The following is a 19,198-nucleotide window of genomic DNA, read 5'->3' as shown; positions in this document are numbered from 1 at the left end:
TGTCTAGAACATTCTCCAGGATAACCTGAAAGAGTTGTTCTTCTTCTTGTTATGATAATTAAACTCAAATGCAAAGATGAGGTGCAGGATACACTTTAGCAGCCTCTGTGCTCGCCATGTACAATGTTACAGCTGCATCACTTCACTCTGGCTGCCCACACTACGGGCTGGGCTGAGGGTCATAATTACAGGACATTAGTTGTGCATCAAAAGGTGCATTGCTAACTCAGACTGCCTTGGTGTACAAGTTGATCTTTGACCTGTAATTTGAGTCCAAGTGGACATTTGTACCAAACTTGAAGATGCAATGCATGAGCACATCGTCTGTAAAGGTGCATGTAATCAGAAGTTGTATTGACCCTGTGTGTTATGGAGGAATCTGTGTTCAGTTCCAAAACAAAGCAGACTGTGCCAAGTTTTTCTGTTGCAGTCGTGTCTGTGTGTCGACCTCAAATCTTTTTGAAAAATCGTCTTCAGTACAAACTCTTAATTCAAATATCTTCATAAAGAAAAAGGCATCAGCCTGCCAAAACACTTAATCACTGCACTCTCCAGGTCTGCGTGTTCCTATCTTTTATCAGTAAATGAATTAGCAATGGTTCCTTTTCAGCAGTAAAGCAAATATGTTTATTAAGCACTTTAATATACATCAGAAAATTCCACTTCATATAATACAGGAATTCTTTTTTTAAATGAAAGTCGAATGTACATGGGAAGCTATTTACAATCACTGACAGTCAACTCAAAGGTGACGGACGAAACACAGACGAGACAAACGAGATAACTGCTTCATAATAAGACTATACAGTATGTGTTCCAACACTGCCTCCAAGTCCTTCTGGCGACCCTTCACGGCGTACGTCTGAGCTACTGTAGTACTGAAGAGCGGAGAGCTTTAAGTGTTTGTGCATGCGATAGGCTTCGACTCCACCTCCATCCTGGCGAAAAATAGCTCACTGTTAACATTATGAAAAGCCTGCAAATGTATGACAGCCTGTAAACGCAGCTCATGAGAAACAGATGTTTCGGTTCCTTCGAGTGTCGCAGCCGAGTGCCTCCTCCTCCTCCTCTGTGCCTCCCGCGGGGGTTAAAGTCCTGCTGAAATGTCTTCTGAAGGAGGAAGAGGAGGAGGCTTCAACAGCTCAGAGCTGTCTTGATGGCTGAACCCTTTTTGTGTGTGTGTGTGTGTATCATGCCCCTGAAATAAAAAGTCCAGCAGGAAAATGAACCACGTGGAAAAAAAAAATGAAAAAAGCCGCGTTTTGTTTCTTGCGCTGCAGTAGGAAGGTTACACATGTAACAACGCGGACAAATGCAAAACAAAAACCAAAAAAAATCACTTTCACGTCTGCATTTAGCACCAAAATCTTTGCTGACGGTACACAAAATGTTATTTAAATATTCTTAATGCACACATACACAAAAAAACAGAACACACAACACAACAACTGAAAAATCCCATAGGGACAAAATGATTTTTTTCTATTTTTTTTTTCATTGAACCTCTCTCTTTCTGAATAATACACACAAAGCCAAAATAACTGCAGGCAACTCCTGGACACAGCACCATGGTAGAATGAAATGCAACACAAAAAAAGTGGCTTTGTTTTCCAAAAATCCAAAAATAAATACGCTCGTATATACTCGAAGTAAACTGCCATAGCTATTAACATTAACACACAACATAGGTCTGAGCACACTGATCAAAGTTAACACAGATTATTTGGGGTCTCTAGAAAGGCAGACTATCAGTTACTGTTATGTCCTCTGGTTTGTGACAGTGTACGCGGCGGTGCACTGCTGTCAGTGTGAGAAAAAGTAGACAGAACAGACGTAATATAAAATAATCATTAAAAAAAAAGCATTGGTATGTTTCTCTCAAACGGCTGATAAAACATGGATGGGATACAAAGTGAGTAGAACACATGAATGTCTGTCATTGTACTCTTTTTAAAAGTGCATACACTGTTTTATTATTAAATAGCATTACATTAAATTAAAAAAATGATAGTTTGCATGAGTACATGAAGAAGGCTGTAACAGATGTAGGCACATCGAAGTATCAGTTCACATAAACCATAGGCAGCGATCAACAATCTTCCCTAGGTATTATTTCTGAGGTCTCCCACTGATGAAAACAAAAATCTGTTGTTTTTTTTATGCAGATGAAAACAGTTGCTTTGGCACATTCCCTCCAATGTCTGCATGACGAGTGGCATTCAAGACATCTGAAATGACAGAGGAAGGACTGAGGTTAGGGAGGAAAACAATCAGCATGTAGGTCTAGAGATGAGTCTTCAGCTAAGGTGTTTTTTGGCCTGACTCCAGAAGTCAGTTCCCTTAAACCTCCCTCCTAAAACAGAGCTGTCGCCGGCGACAGAAATTGACATCCGCTGTTCAAACTACCGTAGCTCTGGTTATGTTCGCACTATTGACAAAAATCTCAACGGATTCTGAAAGCTGAGAAACGGCTCTTACGAGTGCTATTACATTCAATACAGTAATGACCCCATTGCGTGTGTGCCGGGTTTTGTGGAGGGTAGGAGAGTTGATGTAAAATAGTTTGAGTTTAATATTATTAACTGCTGTGTGTCTGTGACCCTGGCTTTAATTTGGCACATACAGTAGTAGTACTGAAGATATAAAAGAATATATAGCTAATTATATATATAGTTTCTCTTACCAGCTATAATGGAGTCTCCTTTTTGTAGTTAAATCCAGGGTCTGAACCTTCAATCTGCAGTTTCAGGGCTTGTTTAAGGCTTATCTCCGTTTCCCCGATGGGATAGTTCTCCAGCACATCTTGGTGGCCCCTGTTCTGCACAGTCCGAGGAACTGACACCCTCCCCAAGAAAACCTGATTACCCTGTAGGTGATAGTTGGGGTTTGTCATGATTCCATTCCTCTTCTTCTCAGCACAGCTCTGCTGCTGGATGAAGAACTGATCTTGGCACTGCCCCCTGTCCTGCTGAATTGATCCACCGATCATGATTTTACATTGAGGATCTTTCACTGCAATGTTGGCGACTGATTTGTTGAGGGCGATTCTCTTATCAAACTGGGTCATCTCGTACTCCAGAACCTGGCCTTGGTTTGATCCGCTGTTCTTGGTTTTCTTCTTGTCTCCCAGTGCTGATTTGCCATTTGAGGTCCCATTTCCGGTCTTATTTCCTTTTGATGACTTTAGACCAGGTTTAATCTGAGACCAGTCAAAGTCATTGGATGGAGATGATGGTTGCTGACTGATGGACTTTGTTGTAGAGGAAGGGGACACAATGGACTGTCTGCTGCGGCTGCGAGGCAGTGAATGCTGCTGAATTTGTTCTGTAAATGTCAGTCCGTGAAAACTGTCGATCGGCACGGTCTGTGCTGTGGCTGTAGACGATGTGGTTCTCAGGGATGAGTTCTTTGAACTCTTAAGGGAATTGTTAGACAGGGAGGATTTCTGTCTGTCAACAGTAGAATCCGGAGACTCTGAAGGTGAACTGAAAGCATGGACAGGCCCATTGGGGAGGCCGCGTCCAGACGACTGCATATCTCCTGCCCCAGTGCTGCCAGAGCTGCTCGATTTGATGGTGAGAGACTGCATTTTACCAGTCACTGCTAATGGTGTCTTTTCTTCCATGGTGTGTACTGGGGAGGGGTTGCACCCATTTAGGGTTGTGGCTCCATATTTCTCCAGGAGTTTGATGATCATGGAATGACCACCCTTTGCTGCCACTCTCATTGCTGTTCGTCCAAACTGATCAGCGTGGTTGGGGTCAGCACCGTTTTCAAGAAGTATTTGCACGACATCGATGTGACCCTCCTGGGCAGCGATGCCCAGTGCTGTCGCTCCCTGGTTGCATGTATGGTCCACATGTGTGCCATTCTCAATCAAAAACTGCACAACTTTTGTGTGGCCTTGCCATGCAGCAGACTGCAGGGCGGATCGCTTCTCATTGTCACAGGCGTTCACATCAGCGTGATAGTTAATCAGCAGCCTCACCATTTCAATATGCCCTTGCCAGCAGGATACATGCAGCGCCGTTCTGCCCTCAGTGTCGCAGGCTTCCACATTTGCACCATTTTCAAGGAAATACTCTGTCATGGCCAGCTGGTTTTCAAGTGCCAATATGTAGAGTGTTGGGCGTCCGTCTGCGTCTTTGTAATCTATATCACCCCCGTGGCTCAGCAGCAGTTCAACAATGTCCCTGTGACCTTCTAGTGCAGCTACCCTGAGAGCATTCCTCCCATCGTATCCCCTCTGGTCAATGCATGACTTGTTTTCCAGAAGAATTTGCACACAGTCATAATGTCCCTCTTGTGCAGCTAATATCAGCGGTATTCTCCCATCATTATCTACCTCTGTGCAGCGAGCACCTTGCTCAATAAGGGCGTCACACACTTGGCGGTGGCCCTCAAAGGAAGCCATGTGTAGTGGGGTCCAGCCTGCATCATCCCTGTGATTCTCATCCAGACCTCTGTCCAGCAGAGTTCTGACCACCTCCACGTTACCCTGAGCAGAAGCAATGCTCAGGACAGTCCTTCCCTCGCTGTCAATGCTATCCACAGCAGCCCCCCAGAAAAGCAATGTGTTGACGACAGATGCATGGCCCATGGATGCAGCCGCCAGGAGTGGGGTGCGACCGTTGTTGTCTGTATGATCCACATCAGCTCCACCTTCCAAAAGCAGATCAACTACATCTACATGTCCTTCATAGCCAGCGACAAGGAGGGGAGTCATGCAGTCTTTGTCACAGTGGTCAACCTCTGCTCCCCTGTCGATCAAAAGGCTCACAACCGATGCGTGGCCTTTACTAGCAGGAATGCAGAGAGCAGCGACTGAGAGAGCAGTTCTGCCATCAACATCTTCGTGGTTAACTTCGGCTCCGTGGTTCAGTAGGTGCTCAACAATCTCTCTGTGTCCCATGTACGCTGCAGCAATGAGAGCTGTTCTTCCTTCATTGTCTGCTTTGTTGACCTCTGCCCCGTGCTGAAGAAGGTTCAACACAATGTCCTCATGGCCTCCCCAGGCGGCTGCCCTTAGAGCTGTTCGGCCATCAGCGTCAGCACAGTCCACTTTGGCACCAGCGTAAAGAAGAGCAGACACAACTTCTGAATGTCCACCCCAAGCTGCTGAGCGAAGGGCAGTCCACCCATCATGATCTGTGTGGTTAATGTTGGCCTCACAGCCAATCAGGCAGTTGACCACTTTGGTATGGCCCTGCCTCGCAGCGAGAGTAAGTGCCGTTTGTCCATGGTTGTCCTCCAGCTCCATGTTTGCCCCTCTAGATATGAGCAAGTTAACTACGTCCAGGTTCCCACTGTATGCAGCATTGGCCAGCAGAGTTCTTCCACTGGAGTCACACTGGTTCACGGATGCCCCATTGTCGAGTAATGTTCGTATAGAGTCCTCTCTTTCAAGAGCCTGTTGTACAATACATGAAGCATGATCGTCCTCATTGTTAACGTGAGCGCCAGCTTTAACCAGAAGCTGCAGAACTTCCTGTTCCCTTGGTATGGAGGTGCTCAGAGAGTCTTTAGCAGGGGTTCCATTCCAAACCATCCAAAGAGCCAGATTAAAAGACTCAATCTGCAGGTTGGAGTTGATGAGGTGCAGTGCAAATTCCTGCACTTCAAGCGGCTTGAGCTGCTTTGCCCGGCAAGTGTAGCTCATTGCCAACATTCGATGTCCCTCTGCTGCATTGCACAAATACTTCTGGGTGCAATGCTTAACGTCCAGTAGCCACTCTGCAAAACTATAGTGGAAAAGGATTTTAGCACTCCCAAGGCCATCAACCAACAACTTGGAGAGAATGTCCATCTTTTTCTGAAACTCCTCCATAGTCAGTGTCATGTTTTTGGTCCAGACTGCATGGTACAGTTCTTTGACAGTGAGTGGCCTGCAGGTTGCCAGGATTACATTAAGGATTGGTTGGACTTTGGCAAACTGTTTCCTGACAAATAGTCTCTGGCAGAGCCACAAGTACAGGCCATTGAGAGTGCCCGGGATGTCCCGGATCTCACGGAGCATGATAAAGTTCTCTACCACGCCGTCCAGCACACGTTCCAGGTAGAGGAAGCAACCGCTGCTCTTGATGTGAAGTTGGTTCAGCATCTCCGCTGTCTCCTTGGTCAGATGCTGCCTCAGGGCCTCCTCCTGATCCAGCCGGTGAAGGATGTACTGCTGCACGTCCTTGACAATGTAGGCCTTTCGCAGGTCATCAAGGCTGATTTTGCGGAATCCTGAAATAAGAGAAGAGAACATTAGATGGGATGGATGACAAATCAGTTTTCTTCCTCTGGTCTTTGAAGGCAGAGCCAGTAAACAGCAAATTTTGTCACAAGTGATGGCCACAAGAGGGTCAAATCATGGCTTCCTAGTTCCACCAGTAATTGTTTTTTCTGCACAATTATGTTGGTACAAACGTCCTCTTTGTGACTCATGTAGAAAGATTTAGATCGACTATATCTAATGATGTAAACGAAAACACCGATTGTGTACTTTTTTGTTTGGATAATAAGGTTAGGCCAACTTTTAATTTCCTAAGGCACAAGATAATTAACAGTAAAGCCATGTTGTTAAAGAAAATCCTTTCAGAGGAGTTTGGAGAATAACCCCTGTGGCTACTGGAGGCAGACAAGATCAGCAGGTGTTCTCTATCAGCTTAGCACATTAAAACAAAAACAAAATCATGGTAATTAGTGTACACTACAGTGTTGGAGGAAAAGAAGCCATTTCGGCTGTCATAATTTAGAGTGTGCATGTGTTTCTGGATAAACACAAAATGCCATAATTGTCCGTGTAAGCACCAGTATTAGCAGAAAGCGGTGAATAAATATATTAATAACTAGAAAAATATTATTTATTTCAACACTGAAGCGTGCTTGATTCAGCTCATTCACTCACTACAGAGGCTGATAATCAGCTGGAATAAATCTGCTGCAGAGCCTGAAGGATTTAAAAAATGGAGAAGAGCGAGGGAGATATTATTTCCATGTCAGTAACACATCAATGGCCTGTTAAACATTTCTCAAATGCCTCACTCATCATGCTACATGCTCCCCACATGGACCTTTAGAAATCCTGCAGAAGGAAATAAATTATCACAGTGGGCCTTAATGAAAGATCTTTAATGGGAATTCCTCTCTGAGACGTGGAAAATGGCTCCATAATGGCCCCGGCTAATGGGCATAAAGTGAACTTTCCTCCACATTAATACAATCTGTTCATGGTCTGTGTGGCCTGCAGCCTGAAGGGTAGGGAGAGCATTTTTGCATACTTTTATTTACAGTTCCCATGCTTCTGGAGGTTACTAGGACGGGATAAAATGCCACCAGAAGCACTCAGAGTTGTTGACATACAGATTTTTTTCAGTGACTAACAGGCCTCCTACTGTGGGAAAAGCATGCAAGCAAGTGTTGCTCCCTAACAATTGTGCACTTAAATGCCAGCGTATTCAGAGGAACATTTTTTTTTTGAATTATTGACTGAATATTTCATGTATTGACAAGAGAACAAGCAACAAAAATTAAGCAGCAGAACTTTCATCCTCAACAAATGGGATTGCTTTGATTATATAACGACTTTTCCCGTGTACATAATATGAATCAGACTGTCATCAAGCCTGAGGCAGTTCTCTCTCTCTCTCTCTCTCTCTTCATCTGGCTGCTATTGTGTGGGTAGAAAAGGCTGTGAAATCGTATTCTACTCAGGCCCCACTGGTAACCACACACCTGGAAGCCAGATAACAGACCTGATGAGTTTAACGAGAGTTCCCAAGCAAGGCAGCAGCGGTTTGGACAGCAGATCCTGGTAAACAAAAGGGGCAATGGGTTTTCTTTATCACCTGCTACTGAGTTTGTTTAAGATAAGCACACTCCCACCACAGTAATCTCCTCCTGCTGTCCTTGAGGCCTTCATTATATTTGAAAACCGATCCTGTTTGGAATAATTCTAATAAAAGGCAGATTCAGATTAACCCTCTGGATTTTTGTCATGTGACCACTTGTGGCAGTTAAGTCAATCTTGGCTTCCAAGCTGTGCACATTTTTTAAATATTTTTGGGTCATTTTTGTGATGCATTTAACATTGGAAAGTTCATGTTAATCCTGTTCCTCTTTCTGACTGTGGCAGAGTATATATTTTTTCTTTTAAATATCACCTGTGGGTTGCAGGGTTAAAAGGGTTAATGACTGTACAGTAAATTTTGTCATTTGTCAAAGTAAACATTGTCATTTAACCCGGATTTATGGTCGACACAAGAGGTTAATGGGAGTGCTGCTGTAGGTTGTTCTATATAAATCAGGTTGCATTGACTACATTTCTTTCATTTCTTCTATGGTACAGAGCAGCGGTGAGCTGCACACCTATAGATTTAGTGACCTTGAGTTGCACTTAAGTGACTTATTATGTTGTTCCATCGTATTGTTACTGAATGGGAAACAGAAGCCATGTCCGTTCATTGGTGCAGAGGAAAATGTTTGAGGAGAAGAGGAGAAATTTCAGTAACTTTTTACAAAAACTGAAGTAAAAGCAAAATATGAAAACAGGCTGAGAAACAGCTGTGCTTCAAAGTATCACTGTCCCGCCTGATGATTACAGCAACTCAATGACCCTAACCCACTTTCAGGCAGTCATTGTTTTCAGTGCGTTTTCCACACACCCTCTCTTCTGCAGCTCCATGACCTCATATACAAGCTCCCACTCCTCAGTGAGTCTGGGAGGGGTCACAGCCGTCTCATGGCATACATGCAGACTCGCTGTCAGTGCACACAAACACTGAGGTTCTTCTGTTCTGCACATTTTGCTACCAAAGAGATGCAAACTATAGAGACAAAAACAACACAAGAGCAACAACATGGAGCCAAAGAGTCAACTATACAGAAGTATTAGATGCAATATCTGCAAAGGAAGTGGTTTGGATGGACATGAGCTGATATCAGGACTGAAACAGTTGGATCCTTAGTGCTGTTGGACATGATTCCTGCCGACAATGACTTCTCCAGCAGTCCCTGCCCAGTACCAGGCAGCTCTGGACTGTTGTCTTCTGTGACTCTTTGCTGTGGCGGCCTATATTTCCTCTGTACTGTCTGCTGTGCTGTGAAGTACAATAAAGTTTAAGGAGCCTCTGATTCTGCTGAAAGACAAACTATCCCCAATCTAATGATACAAAGTCATTACAAAGTTAAAGCCTCTTTGTTATATTTCTGAACATTCCCTCAAACAGCAGACTGATTATTTTAAAAGCATCCTGGAATGGACTGAATAGGTTATATCAAAAGATTCAGCAGTGATTAAAGGCGCCACCTGATGCATTCCTGCTCTCTGTGTACTCCTTCAAGCAGTTCAGATCAGATTTCAGCCTCATCAGAGGGTTTCTCACCGTTCCTTTCTCTCATCTTTTGTTTCATGTCACTTCTTTATGTTCTCGAAGGATAAACTCACTTCCTTCAACTTTTTTACTGGCACTTTTGACACAGTATCATTTCTGCATGTGTAGCCTGTGCAGATATCTGACGCTTGCTGTGATCCGTCTGTGACGCCAGTGACCGGGTCCTCTTTTTCCCACCTCCAGAAAATCCTTCTTTGGACATTCTGGGTTTGCTCCAGCTGGGACAGGAAACCCACTCATAGCTGAGAGAAAGTAGGGGAAGAGGCCTTTTAAGGGGAAAAATGACTTCAGGGGACTTTAATGAAAGGAAAAAAAAACTATTTTTCACCCAGCTAAGTGTGACATCTAATATTCTGTCTTGATGTTGATTTCTTCACCGCGGGACCAAGAAAAACACTGAGCGCGCATTATAGCCCAATTGTGGAGACGCTGCTCTATCATGAGTATTGTGTCTGGGGAACAGAAGAAAAATAGCTCTGTGCTGTAGTTTATGATAAACAGTTTCTCCTACATTCCACGGCTGCTGACACACCAATTATGAAGATACAGTGAGCAGGAAAAGCTGGAGGAGGAGATAGAAATTTGACTGCAGCCACCATGAAATAAAGCAAAATCAGTTTCTGTGAGCGGACTAACAGAGAGCCTTCGTTACTGCACTTTCCACTTAAGTCATCAGCAGACATCACTTCATCAGATGTCAGCTGTGAAGTCATGGATTTATTGCAGCACTGCTCCTGCCGATAAAGCACTAAAAACAACCACAAGGGGAAAGTCATCCAACCTGCATCTGATGGTTGCGGTGTAACAGGAACTACTATTAGGTGCTACACAAGAATGCATGAACTCTCTTACTGGCTACGAAACATGCAGATGCCTTCCAAGAATCACTTCTAAAAGGACCCAGCAGTCACGAAGGCCTAGATTTTTGTAGCTGTGTGCGAGAGGATGGTTCAAACCCCGAAACAAAAGCGACTGCTAAACAAGCAACAAACGACACATTCATCAGGGTGAGGGATGCAGCTCCCGAGTACAGGCCTCTGAGCCAGCTGCTGCTCGTTACAGAACTGGATACCAGCCACCAGAGACACAAAAGATGGACTGTTTGCTTTCTAGATTCATTTTTCAGATGACAAACCAGTGTGAAAAAAAAAAAAAAAAAAAACGAGAGCTCCGCAGCTCAGGGTCACAGGAATGACAGCTCAGGCATGTTCCTTTATGAGAGACACCATCTTTAAGTCACTGGATCCATAACGAAAACAGAAACCCAAGCCCTGCTGCCCTCTCCTCAGGCTCTCCAGTAAACCGACGCTCAACAAACGTCTGTTCGACAGCTGCAGCGTTCCCGGCTCCAAAACAGACAAGAGCGCCAACCTCCTAAACACAAGTATGTGAAGACCAGAGTCAGCTCCAACGGTCTGCAAACAACACTCCTTTGAAAAGTGTGCTGCAGTCCCTGTTTGATTATACACACACTCTGATTTCTGCTCCAAAAATCACAACACCTTCATTTTGTTTGGACAAATGCAGCTTATTTACAAGTTAAAAATGTAGGAAATAGTACATTTTAACACTTTCAGTCTGGGCTCATTGTTCTCTGCAACACAAAGTGTTGCACCCCTGTGGAAACAGCACAATCATGCCACAAGCAGAGAGAACTCTTTAATTATGAACAGCATATTAAGTTTCCATATAACCACATGCTTATTTTTGGCAGTGTTTTAAACTGAGATAAGCAAAACTGTACTTCACACACGATGCATTCAAAGACCGTAGGAAAAGCATTGGATTGTCGGATTTTGGGTTTTTTAGGGGTTAACTGTATATTTTCTGCAGCCTAAACGACCACCAGGTGAGATGCTGAAATGATACACTTTAACAATTAGTTTATGTTTGCTGGAGGCAAACAGTCCTGCCGGAACACGCCTCTGCTGAGTTTAATGTGGAAGGGTTTCCAGTCAAACTTGTTGTAGCTGAAGCTGGTGTGACGGGCAGAGGGGGGGGGTTAACAGGAATATATATTCACTGCAGTCTGATAAAAGTTTAGGCTGCCTGCATGGAGAGTAAAACATCAGTCATACGAGCATCTATGCAAAACACAGAGCAAATGCAGCCAGAGCTCCTTAGTCTGAATGACAGAAGCTCATTAAGGTGGTGACAGGAGACGGAGTCACAGGTGCTGCACCTGGTCACATGTGTGAGGCTTCGCTCGCTGTATCCCATAATGGATTTCTGCTCCAGGAGAGCTGTCACTATATATCATAGAGCTTCGTGCAGCTGCACAGATGACTGGAAATTTCATCCAAGTGAAAGAATTCCAAAGAAGAGAAGTGCAGCAAGAAGAGCGTTAAGCCAGGAACAGACACACAGATCAGACACTCACAAAACACGATCAGATCCACCGTGCTTTTACAGATTCCTGTCATCAGATAAATGTTCCTGAATATTCTCTACTAGTAAGGAACTTTAGCAGTGTCTTAATCAGGGCTGCATTGTTTAAAGGCAACGTCTACTTTTTCCCTAGTCATAAAGGATTGAAGAGATAGATCCAGATCGGCCCCTCCCCGAGAGAAAACAGGAGACTCCGTTGTGACGGCATATGGAAATTCTGCGACCTTTATGGTCCTTCCTGACTTAAACAATCGTTGTCTTTGCGTCTTTGCAGATTTCCTTCATAGAGCATAAAGAGATATGTACATAAGTCTACAAAGGCCGTGCTGTGTGGCCATGTCCTTTGAAGGTATACTCCAGACTCCACCTTCCACGCAGCCGGTTCAAATGGCTTCTGGGAGCGACCCAGCCTCTTGGTGAATCCTTTCCCATAGGATGGGTTTATGTGTCCCATGGAAGGTGCTTTGTCCATGACCCACTGAAAGGGAACACAGCTGGGAATCCCTCGGGAGGAGCTAGAGGACGTTGTTGTAAAAACAACCTAACATAACCCTAACAAGCGATTTCACTTCCTCATGAAAAGATTTAGGTGATATTTGAAATGAGTTGTGCAGCAACTTTCAGGTACCTGCATGTTTGTAGCGATGTTTTAGCCACTAACCACTCATCCACCTCCACTATTCTGGCAGCCTCTATATCTGTGTGTGTCAGACCCATCGGCACACAGTAAAAACATGGTCACATGTGGCTGTTGGAGTTAAAATCCACCCATTGTGGCATCATTTAGGGAAAAAAGTCAATTCGGCATAAGTAACCGCTTCCTTTCTGTGGACATTTTTTCACAGTGGCAGTAAGCTCTTGTTAAGAGTTCCCCACCCTGTTAAAGGATCAGATTTCCTCACTCTCAGCCCGTGTTTTTGTACATGACTACACAGCCTGACCTCCCTGTGACCTCATTTAGCACCGCTGCCACATGTTTCCATTCACCTGCATGAGAAACCACTCAGTCTACCTTGTCGGTCGTCAAACAGGCCATTATCTGCGATCAGCAAGCAGTGCCAGGAAGGTCTGCAACCATTCTGGACAGATTTCACATGGAAATGTGTGTGTGTGTGTGAGGAAAGCTGTGACAGCTTGCTGTGGAGTCGGGTACTTGCAAAGTCATCCTTGGCATGCAGGTCAAGAAGCAGTGTGGTAGAAGTTATTTTTCCCCTGCAGCAAATCGCCCGGGAATTCTGCACAGCAGTCATTCCTGCTAAGGTCGAATTAAGACTTAATTAAAACACCCTTCAATTAAACCAGAATCCGACAAGTCCTGCTCTGCCTCGAAAAAAGAGCTGTGCCACATACCAAAGGGCATCACCTGAGGAGGGAAGAGGCCAGCCGGGTTCTTTGCCATGTTCAGAGTCATGTTACTGCAGTACAGCACCCAAGGTGTTATAGATACAGACACTGTAGACCTGTAATTTGCCCGGCTGTCAGACGGCACGGCGGTAAATTACAGTATTCAGCTGGGATTATGGTCTTCAGCTCATCCAAAGTGAGGCTCGAAGTGCAGCCTCACAGACGACAACTCATACATGAACGTGGACATAAATCAGCTTGTCTGTCTAAGCCGGTTTAAAGGAGGGAGGGCACAGCTAATTAAATATCTCAACCTTAACTCTCATTATCTTGCAGTCGTGCCACAAAGAAACAATCAATTGTGAAAATTAGGAAGAAAGGGCTGAGCAGACTTTATTGTGTTTCAGTGTCAGGCGCATTGTGTGAAGTGCGCTCTTTGGTTTGGCAGTTTAGCGTCTCAGTCGAAGGCCACAGAGTGCTGAAATGTTTTGGAATTGGTTTCAAAGTTCAAGTTTTCATTTTCTGGATAAAGTTTCCAACAAGCTCTCTCCCTCTCTCTCTCTCTTTCAGTGCTGAAAATTTGTCTTGGCATCTACATTTGAACAGTTTTATGTCACAGTTAAAGTGGTATTGATATTTGATATGGACTCATAAATCTTTAGTGTCTGTAGAAAAGCTGTAGAATTCTAAACTCCGACACTACTGCGACAAGTATCTGATCAGAGGCATTCAAGTGTGGTTATCAAGCCTGTGCCAACTCCAGCTGCACATCTGATGACAAACACCAAATAAGGGCATGCTCCACCAGCTGTCCCTGCCCAGTACCAAGGTGCAGGGACCACAGAAGTTTCTTGAGTGTTCAAAAGGGTTGGTTCCAAAATCTGTTAAAAAATGTGTTAAATTTTCAACTTGACAGCAGACAAACGTATTTGGATTTCTACAGATAACATCCCCGCTCATGAAACCCGTATGTGGCTTACAAACCTACAAACCTCAGCTCCACTCACACTCCACTGCTTCATATTTGGATTAACCAGGTGGACTAAGCTGCTGCCAAAATGTGTGATGGCCCGACTGGCTTCAGAGTCACTCCTGGGACTCATAAGTGGTTCACAATCAGCAAAGTTTGCCTTTTAAATCTGGATAAAACCTTGGAGGTCTTGGCCTCTTTCAGAGCTATTCTTGATTCATGGAGAAGTTTGAAGTGCATCTGTTGCATGTGTGTATATCCAACCTCTGTGAGCAGGACCATCTTTGTCTCTCTCTCTCTTCAGAGAGCATTCCACAGCCGAGGAGAAATAAACCGTCCTCGCTGCTTTATGACTGTGTTTGTGTTGTCGGTCGGCCAGAAGATCTTGCGATCCCTCCAGAGAGGTCTCACATTTAACCAAAAAGAAAGTATACCACAGACACACACAGGGATGTTAACAGTTTTGTTGACCTTTCTGCGGAGGGACCGCTGTACCCTGTGTTCAGATTCGCCTGCAGGCCTGTGGACAAAGGGCTGCTCTGAGAGGTGGAGGGGGGTGCACACTTTAAACAGGGCTGCTCTTTTCATTTGTGATCAGTGGTGGTAAATCAGTTCTGTCTCTCTCTGGGTTTTAAAGAAGGCTCCATTCACAGCGGGCAGAGCGGGGCTGGAAGATGTGGTTCAGGTCCTAACTTTCGAGGGTGGGCTGCTCAAAGAGACACAAATACAGGAAACAAAAACAGAGGCCCACCCCAGAGTCGCACAATTTCCTGAAAGTGTAGCTTTCTCTTATACAATAGCTGTGGAATTTGTAAAGACTTACTATATACTGTAGGGTATTCTGATAACTCACAAGCAAATGTGTCATCTTAGGAAGGAAATGAGTAAACCCTCCATGAGAATTCCTCGCAGGATGAGTGGCCACACACTCCTGTAACATTCCACAATCTGAGCCCTGTTCATTAAAGCTGTGATTCATAACCAGCAGGGGCCTTCACGTGTGGTTTCCTGAGCTTCTGCGGGGCAGAGTTTTTGGCTTTACACTGGTCAAGTGGCCAGAGTAAACGTTCTACAAGTGACCGCCGCTGTGATGCTGCAGAGCAGAAATGTTCTGCATCCTTCTCCTGTCTTAAAGCATTTCAGCTTAAGATCTTACAGGAGGCTTTGTTTTGTGTTGCCTTTAAACTGGGCACCATCTACATGGACTTAGAGTGAGGAGAACTGAGCAGCAGCACTCTGCTCGCTCTGAATATCTCAGATCTTAATTATTTGTATGTCTCCATATGATTTGATTTTGTACAATGGCCAGGATGATCAATGATTTATACCAGCGAGGCACTGTGAGGCTTTCCTGACATTAGATGACCTAATGACTGCTCTAACAAACATCAATTCAGCGACTAATATACTGAAAGTCCACGCTGAACGTCACCATCGTATTGGTACAGTCTTTGTACCCAGTGTATCTCTTCCAGAGCGCCACTTGACGAGCATGAATCATAAACATTACCAGACAGATGGCAGCCATTACAGTTCACCGACGCTTCCATGTGATAAAGGGATCACACAGCAGACTGCTTCAAACATATTTCAAAAATAAAATACCCGCCTTATGATCAAGAATTTAAGCACACAGAGTGGTATAAACCTTCTCCAATAATCAGGAATATGATGAAAGATGGAGGTTCAGGCTGCTTAAAATGTCACAGAGACTGTTTCTATTTAAATGCCCCACCTCCCCCACTTTCCTCCCCTCCTACCCTCGCTCTCCCTTCTGCCGGAGGCCTTGTTAAATTGGCACAGATTCTACCCGGCTTCCAACCAAAATCGCTGCCTAAATGTTTCCACTCTGCTTCCCCCTATCATGCCCTTACAGTAGCACGGCTCACAGAGGGGGTGAGCTGAGGCGAAGCTGTCCTTCCACACGTCTGCCGACGCACAAAGAACCAAAAAGACTTCACCTCATAGATAAGAGGCAGCCTAATCAAACCGGAGTGATCACATAATGTGAGTCAGCCAGAAGAACACGGTGCAAAGATTCCTGTACTCCGTCTCACAGACAGACGGGTCTTTGTTTGCGAGGCATTAGCCGAGCGGATGCGAGCGAGGCATTCTGCTGCAGGAGTGCCTCCGTCTTCCTGCTCGGTCTCAGAGGTGTTGAAAACTTCCCAGAGCACATTCCGCTCCAAGTTAGACACAAGGAATAACAGTTGAGCAAGAAATGAGGAATTCAGGCCTCTGCTTTTTTTTAGGAAAACATAAAAAAAACAACTCTACAGTATGCTTGTTTGTCACTGCAGCATAGAGTCCTGCAGCTCAAGGCAAACGGTACAATCATGATTACAAGCAGAGAGACACAAAAATAAATACATGTATCCGATATCAGCCAATAAGACGGGGGTATCAGCTTACTGATGGCTTGCTGTGCCTCCAGTAGACACATCAAAAGGGAAGTTATTTGTGTATAAAATGGACCATAGGGCTGCAGAGTGGAGGTTTGTCAAGTGTCAGAACCTGCTAACATGTTAGCTGCTAGCTTTCCTCAGCATTCTTTGAATCCCCTTCATACAGTATCTAAAATAAAAAATAAAAAATAAAAACAGCTGGTAGCAAGAAAGTCAATCAAAGCTTTATAAAGAAGTGAAGACGTTTGTTTTTAGTGCAAGTGCTTCCTTTCTTGTCAAATGTTTAAAAGATTTCATCCCACATGCCACGAATCACACATTCTGCATTCAAGGCCTACCAAAAAAAAACCAACTCTAGTATTGTTCATGTAAGCATGCATGGGGTTTAGAGGGTTAAGCACACTTTAAAAAAAAACAGATGAGAGAAACTCTTCAGTTTGTTGCGAGTGACCTTGTGGTTAAAGGTTACTCCTTAAACTTTATCGACACTATATTCACAAAGAACCGCAAAGTTCCCAGCGCCGCAGACCAGAGTATACTGGGAAACCCACACAGCCTCCACCCAGACAAAACAGGAGCTGGCTCTGCACCCAGCATGGAAGTGTTTTGGCAGGTCACTGCCGTCTCTGACTTGTAAACAATATGGAGGGTATTTTTAGGGGACACTTGGCCTCGATTCGATACTGTGAAATCCTTCGCTCTATTTTCAGTCCAGAGCTGCATGAATAAGAAGCGTTCACACTGACATGTTCATAATAAGGCTGAGAAGCTGATGTAAGTGGGTGTCCGCGTCGACTTCCAGTCTTGCAGAAGAATTAACTAAAAGCATGCAGACAAAACAAAGCTGCTGCTGAAAGCATCTGTGGAAGGGAAAGGTCAGGGCTTAGTGTAGGTCTGCAGGAGCATCTCCACACACACACACACACACACACACACACTCACACACAATGAACGCACTCGAGCAGCATGTTCATGCAAACACGGCCACACTAAGCACGTCTGAAGCTAAAGCACATATGTCCTTCACTGCTTTCAAACAGGGGCGTCATGTCTGATGTGTGAGTTTGTCTCTGTTCCTCTTTTCAAAAGAAGAGTCTGTTTTTAAACCAATTGCTGGGCAATCGGAATAAGAGCTCGACAAAAAGGCCTCATCAAAAGAGGCAGTAAAAAGGTAATGAGCCGGTCCAACAAAAAACAAAAAGAGAGAGAGGAGGCAGAAGATAACTGTTTATCAGATCGTTCCAAGACGAAATTCCCTTCAACCCATATCAAAAATAAAAAGAACAGACGGCTCATCAGCTACAAACAGAAAGAGCAAACAGGCGCGCGCACACACACACACACACACACACACACACAGTCTCTGACTGATAAAAGTTCCCCATTAGCATTTACATCTGTAGCTTATATATTCCCCTGCTGCCTCCACTGACAACTTTATGTGCAACCAAAATAAAATGTGACGATTCAAATCTCCAGTCGGTGCCAGGCGACAACACACACACACACACACACAGGCAGGATAAACCAGAAAATACGATTTCATGCAAACTGCTGCTGAAAGGAAATCAAATAAAAAACTTCTTCTTCCATCTGTGGGCTCAAAGTTTTGGAGAGGATGTTTTTATACAACGCTCTGATACCGATCCAGAACCTAATCCACCACGGGCACCTACACCCGAGCTTTGATGTGCGAGGATAGTGGTGGGCGGCCATGTCGTCGCGATTATGCAGTGGGCAGCTTGCATCACAGTTGCACGACGCCCACCGACGAGTCAAAGTGAGTCCCCCCCCCCCCCCCCCAACCGTCAGCACAGAAACACACTGCACTAAAGACTGCACCTGATCCCTGCTGCGGCCGTCGGTGGTCGACCTATATTTATTATCGACTCACTTAATGCTGCACGTCTTAAAAATGTAAATAATTAACATGTAAATCACAAAACGCTGCAGCTGATTAATAACAAGCCGTCTTCTGATCTGCTGGCGCTGAAACACCTTGATCTATTCATACATAATAAAAAAGCGCGGAGCAAAAACTGTACTTCATTATTTAATAACATGAAATATCTCCACCGGTTTGGCCGTTCAGTCAGTCTGTGCAGCTTAGCATTGATTATCACATATCTGAACGGGGTTATGATGCTGTAAAGCTTCATTCATTTTAATGCAGGCCATGGATGTCAGAGGACAAAGAGGATGGAGCACGTGTTCCAACATATAAATATATGTTGTCCGCGACAATCTCATAAAGATCACAAGGACACAGCCGATCATAACAGAGGTTATTGATTAAATAAAAAAGCATGTCTCCATCCTGGCAGGGGCGCTGCAGTGAGCTGTGGATGCCTCAGTGCTTTGTGTATTTAGCAGCAGCAGCAGCGTCATGAACAGGTGTTTCTCTCTTTGTGCTGGTTTTTTGTTTCTCAGAAATGAGCCTCCCCTCCTGGTTAACTGAAAGGGTGCTACAGAATGAAGACACCCGTCTGAAAAGTTTGTTAAAATGTTTATATCAGACTTTACGGAGCTACGACGCCGGCCACGCTTAAACTGTACCCGGTCATTCACAGAGTATGGTTCAAACTCATGTCAGTTAGTGACACCTGTTACTGTTTAAAACGCGAAATCTTAGCGAGACAGTTAGCATATCTTAGGCTAACCTGGCTGTCGTGTTACCTAAAAACATGCCAAGAGATCCCAGATCCAGCAGGCAT

The 19,198-nt window shown here is 44.5% G+C and overlaps 1 protein-coding gene across 1 annotated transcript in view; it reads right to left on the bottom strand.

The window, feature by feature from the left end:
* Positions 1-687: 687 nt before the first annotated feature.
* ankrd50 (ankyrin repeat domain 50) overlaps positions 688-19,198 on the bottom strand; it is a 34,276-nt gene continuing 15,765 nt past the window's right edge. The window contains exons 4-5 of the mRNA XM_028415974.1: positions 2,684-6,228; positions 688-2,228 (exon numbers count right to left, since the gene is read on the bottom strand). Coding sequence (XP_028271775.1) covers positions 2,687-6,228 — 3,542 coding nt within the window. The 3' untranslated portion in view covers positions 688-2,228; positions 2,684-2,686. The remainder of the gene's footprint in view (positions 2,229-2,683; positions 6,229-19,198) is intronic.

The sequence above is a fragment of the Parambassis ranga genome, chromosome 10, assembly GCF_900634625.1.
Source record: "Parambassis ranga chromosome 10, fParRan2.1, whole genome shotgun sequence".
Lineage (NCBI taxonomy): Eukaryota > Metazoa > Chordata > Actinopteri > Ambassidae > Parambassis > Parambassis ranga.
The sequence above is the reverse complement of the archived record's forward strand: the minus strand, read 5'-3'. Positions and strand labels throughout refer to the sequence as shown.